Genomic DNA, 22,416 nt, shown 5'->3' with positions numbered 1-22,416 from the left:
TAAAATATATAAATTTTTTTGAAAAGTTTCTATTTATACAGTGCCCCAATAGTTTATTTAACAAATTTTTCCCACCAAATGGATTAAATGTAGTGATACTGTGTGATACTGGACACAACCAGAGAAAAGAAAGGGATACTCCTTGAAATAGTTCATTGTTTTCTTTGATAAACAGAGCCGTCACTCATTCCTGTGAGTAACTTTCAATATTTGGTCACTGAAAGACAGATTCACTATTAAACATCAACACTCCCACTCAGGGGACTAACAGATTCTTTATCTGAGGAGAAAAATATTAGGCAGCATGTGTATCCATTTCAATACAAAATGGGAATCTAGAAGACAGAGATTGTTTTATACTCCTGATGAAGTGAAAATAGAAAGTGTGCTTCTGTATTAATGCATTTCTTTTCCCTTTTCCCAGTTAATTATACTAGGCCAGTTATTATTCTGGGTCCTATGAAGGACCGGATCAATGATGACTTGATATCAGAATTCCCTGACAAATTTGGCTCCTGTGTACCTCGTAAGTACTATTTCTCTTTTTATCCTTACGTAGTGTTGGATTCCTTCTGTGGGATCTGATGTCAATATGTAATTTTATGCTTCAGATCTGTGGTCATAGAAAGCCATTTCCTTCTCTAATGAATGAATAATAATATCTACTATTTATATGGCATTTTAAGAGTTGCTAGTGTTTTTTATGTCATCTCATTTGCTTATCCCTACCATACAGATGAGAAGACATACATTATCTCATTTGATTACCCTTATTATTCAGTCTAATACTTTTGACAAGGAGACAGTAATCCCCACCATTACCCTGTTACTTGCTCTAATCTTAAATTATAAACTAGTAAGTGGGACAGGAGGGCTAGGAAGAATTCCTAAAAATTCTAATCTCCCCTTATCTATATTCACAGATACCACAAGGCCAAAGCGTGACTATGAGGTGGATGGCAGAGACTATCATTTTGTCATTTCAAGAGAGCAAATGGAAAAAGATATACAAGAGCATAAGTTTATAGAGGCCGGACAGTACAATGATAATTTATATGGAACCAGCGTTCAGTCTGTGCGATTCGTTGCAGAGAGGGTAGGTTTATTCATCTTCTTATAAGCACCTAGGGGTCTGTTTCCCAACTGAAACAGTTACATCCTCTCTAGAATGGAATTGTGAAATTTCATCACTGGGTTAGAAGTTTGTACCTGCTCCAATCTCAATATGGGAGTTCTTTAGATTGATGACTTAGAAATGGGAAAGAACCTTAAAAATGTAAATCCATGCTTCACTTTGTAGGTTTTCATTTTGTCCATAATGGAGATATAATAAACCCCCTCTGGGAACAAAGGCATTGTTTTGGGGTAGTTTTCCAATGTCCCAATCCAAATCCCTACTTTGTAGCTCAGTTTTCTTATTTGTGATTTAGAGAGATTGAACTATGGTGATAACATGATAATTTTCTCTAAATACTTCATTCAGAAGAGATTTAAGATTTATTTTGCTTGGATCTCAAAAGTAGAATTAGTATTCAAGGGTAGCTACTGCCAAAAGATAGATTATAGCTCAGCATACAGAAGAGATTCCTAATAACTAGAAGTAGAGAGGAAAATACAATAAGTTGCTTGTTTCTCCTTATTTTCTGGATAATCATATTCCATATTACTACTTTATGATAAGCCCCAAGGCCAATAAGATGAGGGAAAGAGGTGGCTGGAGACTGGGACCATACTGGGAAATGGAATGAATGAAGAAGATTTAGGTCGCTGATTAATAAATGAAGTCTCTGACTGAAGGAAAAATAACATTCCCTACATTAAGTTCAGCCCCTTAGGGTCCCATTAAATGCAAACTGGAAGTGCTTTGTATATGGAGAGAAAGTGAATGTTGTACAGAGAGGAATAGGTCAGAATCAACTGGATAAGTTAGTTGTCCATAATCTCAATGTGAAGAACCAGCTGAGTCCAGCCAGTACTTGAATGAAAAAGGAGCTCTGACTGTGACTTCTAGTTGATACAATTTTATTCATACAGTCCAAGTTTGCTTCTTAAGAAGCACTATTGTCGTGTATGTATCCAAATAGTAACGATTTATTCTTTGTTCAGGATAGTATGGTATGTATAATTAGAAATATATAATATGTACAACTAGAAAAATGAAAGCAATTACTGTGATACCCTAATATACCTATGGATCTCTGTCACAGAAGTAGGTACTCCCTACCTAGTCTGTGTGAGACTCATATATCTTCCCATAAATTACCATGTGGACAAATTATTATGCTGATTTATAGCAAAAAATACCCTTCATTGTGCATAGTACATGTACAAAGAGAAACACTGTAACAATTACTGTGATACTCCAATATTCCCATGGATCTCTATCATGGAAGTGGGCACTACCTTCCTGACTATCCTATGTGATTGTTAAATATCCTCCCATAAATTGACATATGGGCAAATGATTATACTAATTCAGAGCAAAAATTATAGTCAAGAATACATACTGGTTCTTGAGTAAAAGGAAAAATAAAAGCAACCTTCCAGCATAACATATTTATTATCTTTTTTTGATTATTGCTGATGATGAATTGAACATCTTTCCAGTTTAAATTTTGAAGTCTTAACTTGAGTTTATACCAGCAAAACAAAACCAAAACTGTTAAGATCAAATCAAATTGGTACATTTAGTCAGAAATAAAATTGTTTGCTCCTAAATTCCTTCATGAAGTTAGTTCATGGCATCTAAAAGATAGTAAATTGAGATACGAAAAGATTTAAGGGCTGGTAAAAAGCCCATAGGTATTATTACTTCCATTTCTTCCTCCCCACCCCCAGCTCCAGGATCTTTTAGAAAGAAAAGTATGTTCAATTCATCATCAGCAATAATCAAAAAGATAATAAACATGTTGTACTTTTAATATAAAATAACATAACATAAATGACATAAAAAAATAAAAAAGGACCTACTCCTCTCTGTACAATATTCACTTTCTCTCCTACAAAGCATTTTGTCTGCATTTAATGGGACCATAGGGGGTTGAACCTAATGTAGGGGATGTTATATACTTTTCCCCAGGGGCTCTAGTAAAGAAAGTTCCTGTACAATCTAGGCTAAGCCAAATAAATTCCATCAAGTAACAGCACTGATTTTTTTTTTTTTTCTACACTCGGGAACTTACATGGGTAAAAGTGTGAAGCCTTCCCTTGTAAAAAGCCAAACATCAATTCCAAGGCTGCTTTTGAAAACAACAACAACAAAAAAAATTAAGAAACCTCTTTGGCAATTGCTACCAAGGATGATTTTAAGAAGCCTGAAAGAAAAATCCTACTCTCTGGTGATTAGAATATAGGTCACTGAATGTAGGCAGCACTTTGAAAATAGATCTCTTTTGAAAAACACACATGTATATTCCATTATTATATTTTTCAATTAATTCAATTTTAATTAATTTAATTAATTCATTTTTAATTTTCTCTCTCCTACTCCTCCCTCCATTTAATACAACAACAAAACCATTGCAAAAAATATAACTAGCCAAGGGAACAGCTTTACCAGTATAGCTATTAACTAAGAACAACTATGAAAAATTACAGCACCCAGATTTACATGGATCTCAATATAAAAGTCCATTTCTCAAAATTTATCCAAAATGTGAAAATTAATTCATAAAAATGAATCCAAATGGACAATTACAGAATAATTAGACAATACCATTAGAGACTATGCTCAGTCTTTATGTGAGCAAAATTTAGAGGAAAAGTTTGGTTTTTATTTGGACCAATATAATATTTTATAGTCATGCTTCCTATTCTGAAATTAGCCAGGCAAGTTCTTGACCTGGAGTCTTTTCTTTCTCTGGCATCTTATATTGCCCTTTAACCTCTAAAAATCAGCTAAAGTGTTAAATGTGCTATCCAGATGAAAAATATTGAAAAGGAAAGAGTTCAGTGGGGGCTATAGAGTTGTGAACTGTTCTGACTCATACTTTAGTTAGAACATTATCCAGAGGAAGACCATTAGGATGGTGAGAAGAATGGAAACCATGGCTTATGAGAAACCAGGGATGTTTATTCTATTATTTATTTATTTACAAGGCAATCAGGGTTAAGTAACTTTCCCAAGGTCACACGGCTGGTAAGTGTCATGTGTCTAAGATCATATTTCAATCTGGTACTCTGTCCACTCTGTACCTCTTAGCTGCTCTCCTTTTTTTTATTTTTTATTTAGAGTCATGTATTCTATTAAAGAAGCTTGCTTGCTTTTCTTCCCTCCCTACTCTCGGTAATACTAGGCCCTAAGGAAAAATATTATCCAACCTGAAATCTTTAGAATGTGTTCTGGTCAGGGAAACAGATTCTTTCTCAGTGTCATAACATCACTCCTGTCTATATGGTTGCACATCAACTACTTCCTTCAAAGCCAAATGCTTTAACTCTTAGGGTTTTATTTTTTTAGTTTCATATTTTCTATTTTCCTTCGCCCCTCTCACTTTATCCAGTAAACTTTAGGTGAAGGGAAAATATAATAAACGGGCAAGTTAACATTAATATAATTCAAGTCCTAGGAATAAGGCCATGATATATCTCTTCAAGTATTTGAAAAGCTATTATATAAAAATTTGTTTTATTTGGTCTGAGAGAAATCAAATCATATGCTTATATTACAGAACTAGAATCAATTAATAGAGATTATGAGGTATTTTATATTTGTTTAAATATGAATATAGGTATATATATATATATATTTCTTTTGTCTCAATAAAAAAACTTTTCTGATAGAGGCATATCCAAGTGGAATGGTCTGCATCTGGGAATAGTGAGTTCCTTTTTTTAAAATTTGGTTTCTTATATAATATTTCATTTTCTCCAAGTTACATGTAAAACAAATTTTAACATTTGTTTTTAAAACTTTGAGTTCCAAATTCTCTCTTCCTCTCTCCCCATTCCATCTCATTGAGAAGGTACATGTGAAGTTAAACAAAACATTTCTATAAAAATCATGTTGTTAAAGAAAATACAAAATTCCCCCCCAAAAAAAACTTCAAGAAAAATTAAGTTTTTTAAAAAAGGATGTTTCAATTTGTATTCAGATACCATCAGTTTTTTCTCTGGGTATAGGTAGCGTTTTTAACCATAAATCCTTGAGAGTTGTCTCAGACAATACAAAAACAACTATAGTTGTATTGCTGAGAATAACAAAGCCATTTACAGTTGGTTATCCTACACTATTTCTGTGAGGTAGTGAGTTCCTAATTACTGGAGGTGTTCAACACACCATTCCTCTCCCCATTTCATTTGGGCAAATATAAGTAAAACCTTCTTATGTGGAAGGACTGTAGTACTGGGTTGAAGATTAAGTTGGATGAGCTAAAGTCCTTCCCAAATGTTCTCATTCTCTGATTCTTTGAATAAGACTCCCCCGACATTTCTTTCCACCAGGGCAAACACTGCATCCTCGATGTATCAGGAAATGCTATCAAGCGGTTACAGGTCGCACAACTCTATCCCATTGCCATCTTCATTAAGCCGAAGTCATTGGAGCCATTGATGTAAGTATACTGAAAGTCATCTCTGTTCCCTTCTTATCCCTCAGGTTCCACAGTAATTCCTTTTTATATGTATTTTGAAGCTGATGATACCACTGCCAGATATTTATGCATTCCTTTTTCTTCCTGCCAAATCCCTATAAAATTAAAGTTTATTTGACTCACCCTGGGGAAGAAAGTTCTTTGAAAATGTGTGCACTCCTGTTTCCTAACTTTTTCCCCCAATTTCCCAGGATCTGAGGTGGGGAAGGAGTGAGGTTAATTGTTAAAAAAAAAAAAAAAACCAATAGTAATTGAATTGCCTCTCATTTGAGGCAGCAGTTCCAGGGGAAATAGAAATAAATGAGTTTGGGTATATGGAACGAGTGACATTTTAGATTCTTTCCCTTGGCATTTAGGTTTGCTCTGCAATAAGATTTTACCTTTCCTTGATTACAATTCTAAGCATAGGTCACTATCATCAATAATACTTTCTCTTAAAAATACGACAACTATGAATTATATCAATAGCTCAGACTTGTTGTTCAAATATCAATCAGCATAAATCTTGCTTCCAAATGGCCTTAGTCCTTAAACCTGAAAAAAAAACTCTCATTATTTTTCTTCTTGCATTCTTGATCTCCTTACTTTTGATTCCTTCCTTCTCCACAGATCCCAAATTCTTTCCTCCTTAAACCAGAGAGCCACCAGGAAATGTTTCATATTAGAGGGTTTTGTTTGTATTGATCCACAATATCATTTGAACTGGAAAGTACAGTTGACCTGTGAGGGCAGAATGCCAATAGATCGAAAGGGACACACATCTATTCCACTGTGGTACTACTTGTAAGCAATGAGGAGAACTTTAGGGATCCTCTAGTTGGATGAAATTGCAAAGTAATGTATTATAGAAAAAAAATCATAGAGCGGAAGGGAATATTCCTATGAGAGGTCAAGGCGGAGTAGGACCAGAGGGCTGGTATTCCTTAGCAGCCTTCCCTGACAGTTCATGAGTTCACATGCTGCCTTTTCTCCTTGCTATCTCTCTTTGGACCAATCACTTAATTTCCCTGGATCTCAATTTCCTTATGTTTAAAAAGAACAGGCAGAGGACTGGACTAACGATCCCTCTTCTGTCTCTAAGTCTATGAATCTTATTTCTTTCTGAAACAGACACAAGTTCAAAATCACAAAACCCTAAAAAGGCTTTGTCCATTTTCCTCCAGGTACTGTCCCTTCAATGTTTGGTTTCATCTCATGGAGTTTCAGATTTGGCAAAATTATGCACACTGACTGCTTTGCTTCTGGGGAGGATGGGGGTGAGGGAGGAGGGGAACAAATAGAGGCTAATTTGGTACAGCTGAGTCCCCAGGATCCAAGGGCAGAGAAAGTGACCTTTAGACTAAGGCAAACTTCTTGGGAGCATTTATTCCCTCCACTAGTTTTACCCTTAGAGAGTGACTTGGGAGTAGGATCAGGGCCTCTTTCTTTTGCTAGGTCAGCTGGAACAAATGCATGGCCCCTATCACTTCTCAGGATTGTGGTTCTTTATATATTATTTCATTTCCAGCATGCATTTTCATATCCTCTTTCATAATCCCTCAGTGAATGCCTGCTTGACTGGCTAAAAGTATATCAAATTCTGCTTTATGTTCAAAGGGGCATTTGTCACTGAACCCTAAAGACTCTGCGACCTTTGACTTGAAGTTGAAATCTTCCATGAATGTATAAAAAACCATAAAGCCAAGTCTGCTTTACATCAGATCTCTTCTATGCATTGCCTCTCACCCCCAGTTCTGGGAGGGGGAATAGCATATCTTCATTTTCTCTCAAAGAATCTCTCCATGCCCAGGTGAAAATTAATCTCTTTTATTTGCACCTGAGTTCAAATCTTGTCCTGCAGTTACTAGCTGGGTGACTCCTACACAAGTCATTTAACTTCTCTCAGTCTCAGTTCCCTTACCTGTAATATGGGGATAATAATATCACCTAAATCAGGATTATTGGATCAGATTATCCCAATAACATGTACTTTGATAACATATACTTTGCAAACCCTAAAGCATGATATAAATACTACTTATTAATATTATTTTCTTAGCAAAGGCACTGGACTTAAAATCAAAATATCTTAATTCCATATCTAGTTTTGCCAAGCTATGTGACCTTGAGCAAGTAAATGGAAAGTAGATTCAAAATAATTTCCAAGGGTGAAGGAAGAGCATTAAAGGGTTTTTATAAGAAAGTCTTAAAGGAAGCCACAGGTTTCAAGAGGCGCTAAGAAAAGTAGGCAGAGAAATAACATAGGCCTACTTAAGCACCAAGGTGAGACTTAAGATATTATACATCAGGAAGAAGAGCCAATGAGCCAGTTTGGCTGGAATAGAGTGCATGAGAGTGAGCAGATGCCGTGTTAAAATGTATCTAACATAAAGTGCTGCCATATCTCAGTTCTCTGTTTTAAATCTGTCACACTCAGGTGAACAGGAAGATGCCTGAGCAGACCAACTATAATGTCTTAAAGAATAGACCCATATTATTCACCTTTGTGTCCCCCATAATAACTGACATTCATATAACACTAGGAAGTTTGGGTAGCACTTTCTACACATTATCTAAAATGGGAACAGGAAGGAGGCCAGAATCATTGGATTACAAAGTATGTTGAGGGGAATCATATATAAAACTGGAAAGGTGAGGAGGGTGGACCCCAGAATACAAATGAATGCCAAAGAGAGGATCTTATATTTGATCCTGAAAGTAATGGGCACAGGAGTTTATTGAATAGTGGATTGACATGGATCCTGCTTTAGGAAGATCATCTTGATTGTGGAATGGAATATGGAAAAACAAATTCTATAGTAAGTTCTTGTAATACATATAAAAAATACAAATCTCTATTCTCAAGGAGCTCATATTCTGATGAGAGAGACAACATTCTTGGAAGATTTCAACTTCAAGTCAAAGGTCCCAGAGTCTTTAGGGTTCAGTGACAAAACAGCTGCTAAAACCTCTTCTTAAATGCCATTTCCAATGCTAAAATGATATCAATTTATAATGTTAAACTAAGTAACTGCACTAATAACTTGGGGGATGACAAATTTCTTTTCTGGGTCTTTAGTCAGTGTGGCTGAAACACCCTTAGGAGCAGTGGCCGCGTTGTTCTCCTAGGGTGATGGCTACAGACACGAAGCATTGCTATTGGAGTTTATTCCAAACTTTCTTGGGTTTGGGGCTCTAGGCTGTGAAGGTTGTAGTTAAGTTATAAGTAGTCGTTTGACTTGCCTAGCAGGTTATTATCCTCAGGGTGCCTACACTGGCTTTTCTGCTGTGTATGGCCACAGGTTGACACCTAGAGAAGAATGTTGGTCCCTTCTTCACAGGAATTGCTTCTCTGATTGATAGCTAGTGGTGTGGCAAGGAGTGGAAAAGCTCCTGGTGGTATGGCATGGCTGCTCCCCCTCAGGCTGGCTTCAAGCTGGCCTAGAAGCAGGTTCAGTGGTTTAGGGGAACACTGCCATTCCCAAGGCAGTTGGGTCTAGAGGCTTGGGCTAACTTCATCAGGGTCTGAGAGGAAAGAAAGGTCAAGATGGTGCTCATGGTTTGACTTGCCTGGCCCCTTCTCCCTTTTATTTTTTTGCCTTTGGTACCTTATTGCTTCATCTGCACCTTTTTAATCTGTAAAATCGGACTTCTAACATCTCCAAATCTAAATCTATGATCCTATAAACTCCATGTTAGAAAGATCCAGTTTTGTTAAGTACAAACATCCAACAGAGAATTGACAGAAAAAGCAATTATCTTCTTCCTGTCTCCTTTTTCCCTCTCACTGACATTTGGAGTATTGGGGTATGTACTGGGAATCACATTTTAAAATGAACATTCTAGAGGAGAATAACTAAATGCCATGTTATCTGATAAATATGTGGAAAAGCAAGGTGATTTTGAAAGAAAGCACTTTAGGTACAGTGAAAGAAGAAGGGTGAAGACATGATAGATGTCCTCAAGTATCTGAAAGTCTGATACTTAGAAAAGGGACTAACCTTGTTTTGCTTGACCCCAGAGATCAGAAGGAGGAGCAATGGGTGGCAAAAGGTACAAGGAGATTAACTGTAGCTCAGTATAATTTTATAATAATAATAATAGTCATTCAATAATAGTTGCTTCACAAAGTACTGAATTCCCATTACTAAAACTGTGCAGGTTAAGGCTAAATCACAATATTTCTAGGCAATCCATTCCTAAATTAGAAATAAGAAATTTCCAAGACAGTTGTGTTTGCATTTTATTTTGTAGTATATATGTTGGGGAGACAGATTGCAGAAAAGCAAGCAGTTTCAGGAGTCACAAATTCATTTATGGTATATTTTAACTGACATATCCTTTATTTCCCTAGGGAGATGAATAAGCGTCTCACAGAGGAACAAGCCAAGAAAACCTATGACCGAGCTATCAAGTTAGAGCAAGAATTTGGAGAGTATTTTACAGGTAAGCTTCCATCAGTGACTTCACTCTGTGCTGTAAACAGACAAATTAATGCCCTGATCTATGAGATAGTGACTGGGTAACATCCAGGGCATAAAATTGGTCCTTGGAAATTTAGGGTGACATGAATGTATTGGATACTCTGTAGTAATTTTCATTCAGTGCCTTGCTGATCCAGAATCCACACTGCTCAGTTTTGGGATTAAGCAATGTTTGTTGAAACACATTGAATAGAATTCAAGTTTCAGATAATTTGAAAAAATTCCAAAAAAAAAAAAAACACTTAAAAGGGAATCTAAATAGAAATATCTTTTTTTTTCCCTCTTTCATTTAAATATCCTTTAATCTTACCCATTCCATTCACCAAAAGCTGAAGAGTTCTTGGGTGCTTCATAAAGGCTGCCCAGTATTCCCAAATCTAATGGGGAATTTATTCCCAGGAAACACCAGATATAGTGAATTTTCTTAAATCTCTCATCTAGTAAAGGGACCGTATAAATTAATTTGTGCCAACAGATGCTCTAGTATCTCTTGGAGCTCCTATAGTAATGAGAGTCCAGGTTCCCAATAACTACCTCCTAGGATTGTTAAATAAATTATCATATTATAATTAATACTTCTTTCTACAAGCATTTATTAAGTGCCTGCTATGTGCAAGGCACTAAGAATATAAAAACCAAATTGAAACAATATGTATATTGAATTGTTTGAATTGAGCCTCTGACTTTTATTAGCAGTGTGACCATGGTGGAGTCACTTAAATATTTGACCCTTGGTTTATCACTAATAGAGAATAGTAATGTCTGTATTGTCTACCTCACAGGGCTGTCATGAAGAGCAAAAGAACTAATACCTATCAAACTTATTTGAAAGTGCTGAAGAAGTAGCAACTATTATTATATAAAGTGCTTTACAAACCTTTGATCATTTTTTAATCATTTCTGATTCTTCATGATCCTTTTTGGGGTTTTCTTGGCAAAGATACTGGAATGGTTTGCTATTTCCTTCTCCAGCTCATTTTACAGATGAGGAAACTGAGACAAACAGGATTAAGTGACTTTCTCAGAGTCATATAACTAGTAAGTGTCTGATGCTAGATTTGAACTCAGGAAAATGAATCTTCCTAACTCCAGGTCTGGCACTTTTTCCATTATACTACCTGGCTGCTCAGTTCCTTGGACTTAGTGCCTGATCTGTTTAACGAGGGATTTGAAGTAGGTAACTATTTTATGAACCTTAAAGTACTATATAAATGTTGGTTATTATTGAGTCCATAGAATCTATAGGACCTTCAAACAGGGCTCTACTTAATTAAGTTTTATCATCCCCTTGGCCAAAGGGCAGACATAGGACAATAAGAGAGAAAAAAGATCATGGTTTCTTCCTCCTTCTCCTATATTCCCATATTCCTATATTTCCCTTCTGATTTGAAAGGAAAGATACCACTATGGATATACAAGAAATTCTCAAAAATTGAAGGATCTTGGTGTAGTTGATAGTACAATGACTTTAGCCAGAAGACCCATGTTCCTGTCCTTACTGCCCATATGACCTTGAGCAAATCCTTTAATTTCTCTGGACCTCAGCTCTCATAAGCAAAATGAAAGTGTTGGAGCACATGATCCCCAAAGTCCGTTTTAGGCCTAACAATCTATCATCTGGATTTCCAACTTCAATTGCCCTTCCTAACAAGACTTCAAACACTCTCAGCTGCCTGTCCTTGGTTGTTATTCCTAATACTGCTTGCAGATGGCCCAGATACTAAGATAATCCTCTTTGTTCAAGGAAATTAGTAAATTAAAGTATCAAATTATTCCTTTGTCCCTGAAATGAGAAAAACTAAGAGAGTACTGAAGAAGAAAGAGCTTTGAAGAGAAAGCATTGCCACCTGTCCAAAACATTGTGTGTTAGGAACAACATGTACATTTGACAACTCATAACAAATAATTATACTAGAACCCATCCCCTCAGGCATATTCTGCCTCCAAGGGCATTTGAATAAGATTCTTGGATGCCAGAAGGACAATTCTAAATAAATACCATTTGAAAATCTGTTGAGTATTCATTTCCAGTATTTTCCTGTCCCCATGCCTCTGCCTTAAGACTGAGAAAGATTTTTTTCTTTCAAATAAGTTTGGAGGAACAGAAATCAGCTCAATTCAATAAGTTGCAAAGGGGTGATTTAGGCTTGATTTAGGGGGAAATTTTCCCATTAATTAAAGGTGTCCTAAAGGAGAATTGCTTGGAAAGGTAGTAGGTTCTCCTATCACTGAAGGTCTTCATGAAGAAACTGACTAACTGCTTGTTGGGTAGTCTGTAAAGGAATTTATTTTCTTAATAATAGAATAATGGAATGGAATCGGAATCCCTTCCCTCTCTGAAATTCTGTGATTCTGATCATCAGTTCTTCACATGGCAGATTTCCACAGTAATATGACTGATGGGAATGTTGAAGAGACAATATGTGCCTGCCTAATGAGCGATCCTCTGTAATTTAAAAAGTACTTACTTAGACATTTCTTATTTCCAAATAAGGCACATGGCCTATCTGAATTTTTCATATCCACTTTATTCAGACTTTAGGAAATGTCAGTCACTTAGCAATTTGTACATGTATTCAGTGGGTTATGTGAAGGGAAAGGTGAATTAATTACTAACAGGCAAGTTATTTTTCACCATAAAAGGACATGTTACAGTGGGAAAGAACATTGGATTCAGAGGCAGAAGACCTAGAATTCTAATCTCACTATTGTCACAAGTGCTACCTGGCAGTCTTTGTGGTCATGTCACTGAAATAATATGAGTAATAAAAATAGCCTTCTTTAGTGCCTATCATATATCATATGGCATATGCTAAGTACTATGCCAATATTATCTCATTAACCCTCACAACAACCCTGTGGTAGATGCTATTATTATCCCTATTTTACAGATAAAGAAACTGAGGCACATAGAAGTAAGTGACTTGGTTAACTTAAGGTCATACAGGTAATACGTGTCTCAGGCTAGATTTGAACTCAGGTATTCCCGACTCCACTGTATCTAGTGATGTAGATAGAGCACCAGGCTTGTAGCCATTTCTCATTGTCCAGTGGGTATGGATTTTACTATTTTTCATTTCTCTGTATTTTCCAGAAACAAATTTGAAAGCAGGTGAGTAAAAAGGGTCTACTTTTTTTTTTCATAGACCCATCCACCCCTAGAGATATCACTGACAAAAGAACCAAATTAGTGTAAAATTGTGTTTTAAGAAAAATCCTCAAGGACATGCTATGGAATCTTCACTTAGAATTGTGTTATCTCTCAATTAAAGAAGGAATTTAAAAAATCTTTTACCTGCCATAGCACCCGGTATTGAGATATCCCCAGTGCCTTTTTGTGTTATATTATATAACAATAAAGACAAAAAATTTTTTCTTACAGGAAATCTATTGGAAACCATAACAATAGTAAATTATAGGACATTTTAAAATGTAATTTGAAAACCAAGTTTTATTAAAATAAGACATAATTAAAGAATTGTTCCAAAGATCAAGCCTCTGGCCTCTAGCTCAGATGGTGAGAATAGATTCTGACTGAGGATGTTAAACTAAGGAAGAATAGAAAGAGAAATAGAAAGAGAATCTGAGTTTTGCATGAGTAAACAAATGACAAAGAGATAATGTAGGGATGAGTGAAGTCACCATAGTTTCATAATGCTGTCTTCTTTTAGAGACCTGTCAGATATGGATGGATGGATAAGGCGGGGATGGGGGGGGGGGGAGAAAGAGAGAGAGAGACAGAGACAGAGACAGAGAGAGATGGAGACATATAGATATTGCGATATTTTCAGGGACAGAGAAAGTAAAGTTTTCATCAAATGAGTTTCTCATTGCAATGTGCACAGAAGATTTTGGAAAATTTACTTTAATTTCTACCTAGTCTTTTTTTTTTTTTTTTTTTTGCTGAGGCAATTGGGGTTAAGTGATTTGCCCAGGGTCACACAGCCAGGAAGTATTAAGTGTCTGAGGCCAGATTTGAACTCAGATCTTCCTGACTTCAGGACTGGTGCTGTATCCACTATACAAACTAGCTGCCTCTACCTAGTTATTTTTAAATAACAATCATATAGTCCCTTTTCTATTTCATCATAGAATGGTGAAAATGAACAGATAGTTCTAGCTGATGGTAAGTGCAAGTTAACAAATGTACATGAGAAAACTTTTATCAGAGTCAGACACTACTGAACAGCAATAATGATTAACAAGTTTAAAGTTCCTATTGATTTGAAAACTGGTTAAATGAATGCAATTCACTTCAATAATCTTTGAATTATGAAAAGGAAGGGAGGAAGGAGAGGATGCATTACACAACCTATTATATGCCAGGCACTGTTAAGTACTTTTTATATATTACCTTATTTGATCCTCCCAACAGCCCAAGGAAGTAGGAGCTATTATTGTCAGTTGAAGAAACCAAGGCAGACAGAGATTAAAGACTCAGGGTCACATAGTTAGTATCTAAGGTTGGATTTGAACACAGTCCTTTCTGATCCCAGTTCCAGCACTCTTTCCACTGTGTCACCTTCTTGTCTCTGTCAGAGAGACAATACATATACAAAATTCTGATACAACATATAAACAACACACAAGAACTCTGAGAGCCAGGTGATGTACCCAGCAAAATTTAAGGAGAGAGAAAGAATACTTTGAGCTGGAGTGATCCCAGAAGGCAATATTTTTTACTTTACTCAGAACCTTTAAAAATGACCATAAATGTGTTTTTGTTGCAGCTATTGTTCAAGGCGAAACCTTAGAAGATATATATAACCAATGCAAACTCGTTATCGAAGAACAATCCGGCCCTTTCATCTGGATCCCTTCCAAGGAGAAGTTATAAATTAGCTGCTGCACCTCTGATGATGACAGAAGAGTATTTAGAAGAAAAAAATATATAATATACTACGTGGAGGCTTTTATGTTTTTGTTGCATTTATGTTCTTGCAGTCAATGTGAATTTTATGAATGTACAACACAACGTGTGTGAAGCCATGAAGGAAACTGAGGGGCCAAAGGGTAGAAACTCAAGGACTTTTGCCGTATGTGGGGAAGACGTCATGTGCTCAAAGTGCCAGGTGTAGGTATGGATTTCTGATGGGGCTCTCTGTCCAGAGGTTCGAGCCGCCTCCTCGACTCGACGGGCACCCCAACCTGTTGTAATGGCTGAGTTCTGTGTGTTGATTGCTTTAAAGAAAAGTTCCCAGCTCTTGAACCTCACCAAGCTTGTCATTGCACATCTGTAATTGGTACACGTGGAACTTTGTAACTATGCACATCCCTTGATTTCTTAGCAAAAAGAGACAATGATTTAAAAAAAAGTAAGAGAGAAAGATAATGGTTTCCTTCAGAGACACCATTGCGACAGAAAGTGATGATCATATAGTTGTTTTCACTGGTACCTGCAAAGGAAAACATTCCATGCAATTGGCGAGTGAACAGAGCATTTACCCGATTGATGATGGGGGAAGGGGGGGTTCCATCTGGGAATAGCTTTAAGATTTTTGATTGTCTATTTTACCATTTATATACTGAAAGAAGGCACTTAAAGATGGAATAATTTATAAAAATAAAATTATATTAAATGTATAGAAACTAATTTATATAGGTGAAAAATGTTTTTGTGAGATATTTTGTAAAGGCTTAATTAATGGAAAGGCATAGTTTATTACACCCTCAGCAGACTGTCAGATTTAGAGAATCTAAAAGTTGCACTAGTCTTTCGGTTGTTGATGATTTTTAAGCAACCACTTAATTTCTTTAAAAGTCAGACCCCTCTCCTCCTTCCTAAGTTTCCTCCCGTGACAGAAAGATGTGAAATTGTGGAAGAAGCCCTGGATTTGGAATCAAAGAAACCTGAATTCCAATCCCAGCTCTGTTGCTTATTACCTGTGTAACACTGGGCAAGGCACTTCCCCTCCGGTCCTCGGTTTCCAGATCTGTAAAAGGAGGAGATGGCCTATCTGATCAGTGCTCTTTCCAGCACTAAATCCCATGGTTTCCTATTGGCTCCTAAGAATAAATTCCTACAAAACTCCATTCTCTAATGAATTGGCCTCTAGGCTCTTTTTGAGACTTGATTAAGATAATGCAGCATTAAGCTGATGGTTCTTTAGAGGACAAATTCATTGCAGTGACTTAAAGAATAATGTAGGTGTTTCTTTAAGGAGTCCTAATTGTGAGCATTGGACAGCTCTTTTCCAGGTTCCCTCCTAGAATGCTCAAAGGCTGAGCAGATGTTTTGGTACAACTCTAGCTGACCCGTAAAACTTCTTTCCACTTCCTTCACCAAGGGTTTGGGGAGAGACAGCTGGGGACAATATGTACCTTTGGGGGACTTTTATCACAGATCTGCTGAATGTCTTGGAGGATAAGAAGGGAAGTGTCTGGCTTGGGAGCTACAGTCGTGCTTGGCTGGACAGTTCCATGCTAGGCAGAGACCACGCCATGAAAGGTTGTTCCAGGATTCTGAGGTGAACTTCCCTCACAGCCTTGCACAGGGATGTACCTGGATCAAGTGGAAAAGAAAGGAGATAGCCCCCCCATCCCCAATCTCACTAGTAAATTGAACCAAGAGACTAAGGTCAGCACTAACTAGTTGTTCTATCACATCAGAGCTTTTTCACCCAGTTGTTTAGGGAGAAAAGTCTTGAGTAACCTTGATTGGAAATGACTATGGATTCTCTCTGTGCAGAGGTCAAGCCCCACAGCCTTATCTCGGTGGCATCCAGACCTGGCAGCTATGTCCTGCCACACTGTGCAGTAAACAGGTGCATCAGCAGGAGTGAGGAGAGACAAGGGCAACCAACAGCCATCGGCGCTGATGGTATTTCTTTGCAGTGGAAACAGAGGAGATAAGTCAGGTCCCTTTTAGAGAAATTGAGTCATCCACCTTGCTCTGAATACCATCTGTCTGTCTGACTGCAAACTACCCGACTTCCTTTCCAAAAAAAAAAAAAAAAAAAAAAAGATAAATAAATAAAAACAAAACAAATCCATCTGTGCATTCAATTAGAGTCTTGGGTCAACAGACTAATTAGGGCTAGACATGCATTCCCAGACCACCCCCCACTACAATCAGAACTTCCAGAGAACTCTACAGAGCTCCTCAGATTCTCAAGAGATTTCCACATCCATTAATGGCTATTGTCTCAGGTTCGGGCCCACTTCACGAAATTGCTTACACCCTCCCACTTCCCAGGTTGTGTTTTTGACACCAGAACTTTCTCCTATTATCCCAGCTTTCCTTCCTTTCCAAACCACTCTGACAGTGTTTTGTTTCTTCCTGTTTGAGCATGCTACCTTTTCTGGGACTCTCCTTAACTGAGTACATGTTTTCTGAGGTCGTGTGCTGTGCTTTCCAATTGATAGTGGTATTGTGGCTGAATACAATCAAGTTTTTCTCCCACCAATCTTCTGTTCTATAGTATATAGTATATTATTTATTTTCCTTGTCTGAATGCTTCCAGCTTAGAGTTGGCATTTGCACTGGTTTTTTTTAAATATAGATTTTTAAATATTATATATCAGCTTGGAGAATCGCCAAGAGGATTGGTGAGAGTCTTTTTTTTTTTCCCTATAGGGTTTCCTCTTCCATTTGCTTTGCTGTTTTGATGTTTTGTGCTTCCCATCCTCATGCAGTCTTTAGTGCTCCTTGCAATTCCGAGATTTTGCAGCAACTGTAACTTCTGTAGAGAAGGCAGGAAAATGATTCCAGTTACATCTAGTGCCAATGCACTCAGAGCCTCGGACCAGACTGGTGCTAACCCTGCAAACAAACAGTGAACTGGCGCTCTCTCGCTCTCTGTCCCTCTCTCCTCTTCTCTCCCTCCCACCATTCAGGAGGCTCACTGGTGGGCACAGCACAAACCCCCCCATCATACCCCATGCAAACACGGACCCTTTCGGGAATGTGCCAGACCGTGTCACTGGTGCTATTTCGCATGCTCTGGCACAATGTGTAGCACCACAAGGGTCTTCACTCAACCAAAAATTAAATCTCGTTGCCCATTTGCCAGAATTCACTTAAATGTTCATTTCTGCTCTCTACTTGCAGATGGGCAGTGGTATCTTCCCTCCCGGCCCTCCATTAATTTCTCTGCTGAGCCTATACTCTCCTGTTTGCCACTGGTGCTCAGGGAGGCCACCTAGGAAAAACCCTACTCTCTGCCTTCACTTTCTAACTGTCTCAGTGTATCTATAGCTAACCCTCCAGAACAAAATCCTTGCTAGAGTGTACCACTCTTCTTTACCTATCCAACATCCCTTTATTTCCTTCTTCTCTTCTTTAGTTATCTCAACTTTCTCCCTTTTTTTCTTCCCCTCCCTTTTCTAATTCCTCCTCCTTCCATCTTCTTTTGCTCTCCTCTCTCCATTTCCTATTCTGGTTCTTCCCTCTCTCTTTACCTCCACTCATTCCTTTTCTTTCTCCTTTCCTCCTTTTCTTTCTCTCTTCTTTCCCTCTCATTTTCCTTCCCTATTCCTATTTTTCACATCTCTTTTATTTATTCATCTTGGATCCCTTATCTCCTGTCTGTTCCACTTTCTTCCTTTTTTTCTTCTCTTCCTCTTCTCTTTCCTCCTCACCTCTTCTCTCCATCTGTCCAGTTTCCTCAGTTTCTATCCTTTCCCTCCTGTCCCTCATCTTCAGCCTTTCTACTTCTCTCTCTGCTTCGCATGTAGTAACATCAGGAAACTCATCTTGCATGGAATTGTTCCTGCTTCTCTAGTAAATCAAAGCTTGTGATTTACAGGTGAGCAGCAATTCCTAGCCAACATCCTGGTGCCCTGATGGATGACAGCTAATCCCTCCTGGGATTCTTGCTCTTCTACTGAGAATTGGTTGACCTTGCACTGTCACTGCAAGAATACCTTCTAAAAAATAAGACCAGTCTGAATCTCAGAGTCTCATTGGCACTCAGGAAGAAGCCACCTATGGATAAACCAGGAGCAAAAATGCTGACCAGAGAGAAAAATTGCCGTAAGGAGCCAAACCTTTGCCCAGGCCACTTATGGAACAATATTGTTTTAGTTTAGAGGAGAGGTTTTCTTTCTTTTCTTTTTCTTCTTTCCATTCTAAACCTTTCCTTTTCTTCTTTCCATATGGAATATTCTCTTTGGCCTCTTAGCCATGAACTCCAGCTGATTCCTGATTGAGTTAACTCAACTCCATTGTTGAGACAAAATTAATTTGCTGGTCAAACCACATCCATTGTCCTGTCATATTTCCAGAGAACATTTAAGCAAGGGACTAAGAGGTTCATTCTTTTTTCTTTTTTTTTTCTTTAAAAAAAAAAAAAAAGGAGGGACAGTTCTCTTGAAGTTGATGAAAGAACCTCCCCACCCTTCCCCCATCCCCCCAAGGAAATTCATTTTGAAAATGAACTAAATGCAAATTGCTATGTTTTTATATATGTATATCTATAGTATATACCCATTATATATGCTATATATACACATATATATAAAATAATATTGGGCATGTGTAGGGATCTGTACCAATACCGGCACATGGGCACAAGGCTGCAAATATTTTTCTTCACTCCACCTTGTTTTTTAGGACTAGTTAACATACAGCATATCGTAGCCTGCCCCATCACCAAAGGAGCACCTGAGAACAAGCTGGGATGGTCTGACATCTAGTATCGATTATCTGAGTGGTAGAGCCCAGTAGATCATTAGCAAAACATCAGGAAAGATAAGCAGATGGCACTGTTGACTCCCAGTGGGAATGACCGACTTTTCTTCTTTTCCCTTTTAATTTTGTGTTTCCCAAGTTTCCATTGGAGTGTCTGAATTTTTGAGTATGCCAGGCTGTATCCCAGTTGATGCTTTGTTTCTAACACTTGTGGTGATGTGATTCTCTCTGACAGGATGTTTCTCCACCTAGAGCTGTAGTTGGGGGTTCTTGGAGTCCGAACTGGGGTTTTACAGAGACATTATACAGCTTACACTCCTGTTAAGTGTAAATATTTGACACATCCATTCCATTTGTGTAAAGAATAAAGCACACACAATTATAAAGTTGAGATGTATATTTCATACGAGCTGTCTCCTTGCATATTTATTCCATTTCAAGCGATCGACAGTGGCTCAGTTGTAAATCCTTGATAGAGTGTTTATAAATGTCATGAATTTTATTATAAGACATTAAAACATTTTTACACTTTATAGCAAATGATTTCTTCACAAAGCATAATTAGTCTTCTTCCAGGAAATTCCAAAAAGTTGATGGAGAGGCAGTGTGGTATAATGAGTAGAACACAAAATTTAGACACAGAATAGCCAGATTCAAACTCCACCGCATTAATTTACTAGCAATATGACTCTGGGCAAGTCAATTAGCCTTTTCTAAAACACTCAGTTTCCTCACCTGTAAATGAAGACTGTTGGTTTCAGTGGCCTCTAATAACTCCTCCAGCTCCAAACCTACGATCTTATAGCCTCTCCTCATTTCCTTTTAGCTCATATCCAGTTCTCCTACTCAAAGAGTAGGAGAAAGATAGTTGATGGCATAGTGGACAGAATGGCAATCTTGAAATGGTAAGTTCTAAGAGGGATGAAGGTTGGACGAGGAGCCTCCAAATTCTTTTCCAACTCTAATGATGCAGAATGTGTATATACTGTCAGACCTTAGAAATTTCATCTAGTTAAATGAATTAACTTAGTCCTAGAAAGGTCAAGTGAGTTGTCCAATGTCATATAGCTAATAAGTGACAGAAATGAGTCTAGCAAATGGGTCTTTTGAATCTTAAAGAGAATCTTCCTCTCTAAAGTAATTACACACCCATGGTGTATTTAAGTGGTTTTCATTAAGAAGCTATGTTTGTGTTAGAAAGAAAATCAAATTATCAGAGTCAGAGGGAAAATTTTTCAGAATATTACACCAAGAGGAGAATAAAATACACCTTTCTCCATTAAGAGCAAAGTCAAGTGATAATTATATTAGGGATCCAAAAATTCAGTCCATCTTCACACTTGTCTCAACTATCTGGATGTACAGAAGACAGACATATGAGTTATTCAAATAGTGACCAAATGTTTTCACCTCAATTTTAAGTGTTGACACAGACCACATCGACATTTGACATCAACCATTCTGAGGTCAATACTGTTTTTTTTCAGTCATATTAACAATCAATTTCCATATATTTAGAGCAACCAATCATAAAGGAATCCAATCAGACAATATAATGGCCAAAATATCTCAAGACTCACACTCTGAAAAAAGTGTGGACTACACAATAATAATTCACATTTCTATTGCACTTTCAATTATTTAAAAAAATGCTTCACAAAATCATGCAAGCATTATTGCCCCTATTTTGTAGATGAGAAAACCCAAAGTTCTTTCCACATTTCCACAATATTTCTTTAGATCATGGGATTAGTCAATGAAATTTAATTCGGCCAGGTGGAACATGAACCAAGTTCAACCTCCTTGTGTCACAAATGACTTCTGAGGATGCTCTAACTCTGAAATTCTATAATTCTTTGATTTATTAATCACTAGTTTAAATTAGGATTCTATCTCTTCCAACTTGTATGATTTTGGTTTTAATTTAACTTCTCTGATCAGCAGTTTTTCATCTAAAAATGAGGGACTTGAATTGGAATGCTTTGAAGGTTCTTTGTTAAGGTTCAGATAGCCCTCCAGAAAAAATTAAGACTTATAGTCAAAAGGTATGCTTCAGTTAAGCATTGGTGTTCTAGACAACTTTCAACTCTAGAATATTAAGATCCACTAATGCAAAGGGAATTTCTCAATAACACAGTGCCTGGCACCTCTTAGGCATTTAATAAATATATAGTGATTGATTGATTGATGTAGCTTTTCCTAAACTGAAGAGAGGAATATTCATAGATCCCCTGCGTCTTAAGCAACAGGCTCTTTCTAAGCAGTGTTAGAACTAGAAAGATCATCTGAAGGAGCCCTTGTTTAAAATCAAATAAACCTGTGCATTGAGCTTCACTCTTTGAGAATGAGGAAGAATAAAAGGAATTGTGTTCATTTTTCATCCGTACATTGAATTTTTCAAGTCCCTTAAATTTGAAAGAATTTATCATCTTATTATTGAGCTCCTGATAATTGAATAGTAAGTTGACATCTTACTTGGGTTAAGCAGAAAATATAGGTAAAGCATACCAAAAATACAGAACCTTATTAATGGGTAGACTTTGTCCTTGATCCTCTTAGAGAGTCTATACAAAATTCAGAATTTCATTAGCTGATAAATGGGCTAGTGAGCTCTTGACCCTTCAAGAGGTCCTACCAAGCCAATGAGCAAGCTTATGGGATTAGACAGAAGGAAAAGTCAAGACACCACCATGGGCCAACAGGATGGAAGGGCAGACTATAATTCAGCAAC

The 22,416-nt window shown here is 37.3% G+C and overlaps 1 protein-coding gene across 16 annotated transcripts in view; it reads left to right on the top strand.

The window, feature by feature from the left end:
* The window catches only part of DLG2 (discs large MAGUK scaffold protein 2), a 2,591,935-nt gene extending 2,571,844 nt beyond the window's left edge, over positions 1–20,091 (top strand). For all 16 annotated transcript variants that reach the window (XM_051987236.1, XM_051987235.1, XM_051987234.1 and 13 more), the window contains 5 exons: positions 425–526; positions 924–1,096; positions 5,443–5,552; positions 9,925–10,016; positions 14,785–20,091. In XM_051987236.1, coding sequence (XP_051843196.1) covers positions 425–526; positions 924–1,096; positions 5,443–5,552; positions 9,925–10,016; positions 14,785–14,891 — 584 coding nt within the window. In that variant the 3' untranslated portion in view covers positions 14,892–20,091. The remainder of the gene's footprint in view (positions 1–424; positions 527–923; positions 1,097–5,442; positions 5,553–9,924; positions 10,017–14,784) is intronic.
* The last annotated feature ends 2,325 nt before the right edge of the window (positions 20,092–22,416 follow it).

This window comes from Antechinus flavipes, chromosome 3 (genome assembly GCF_016432865.1).
Source record: "Antechinus flavipes isolate AdamAnt ecotype Samford, QLD, Australia chromosome 3, AdamAnt_v2, whole genome shotgun sequence".
NCBI classification, from domain to species: Eukaryota; Metazoa; Chordata; class Mammalia; order Dasyuromorphia; family Dasyuridae; genus Antechinus; species Antechinus flavipes.
This window is presented reverse-complemented; position numbering and strand designations above follow the sequence as displayed.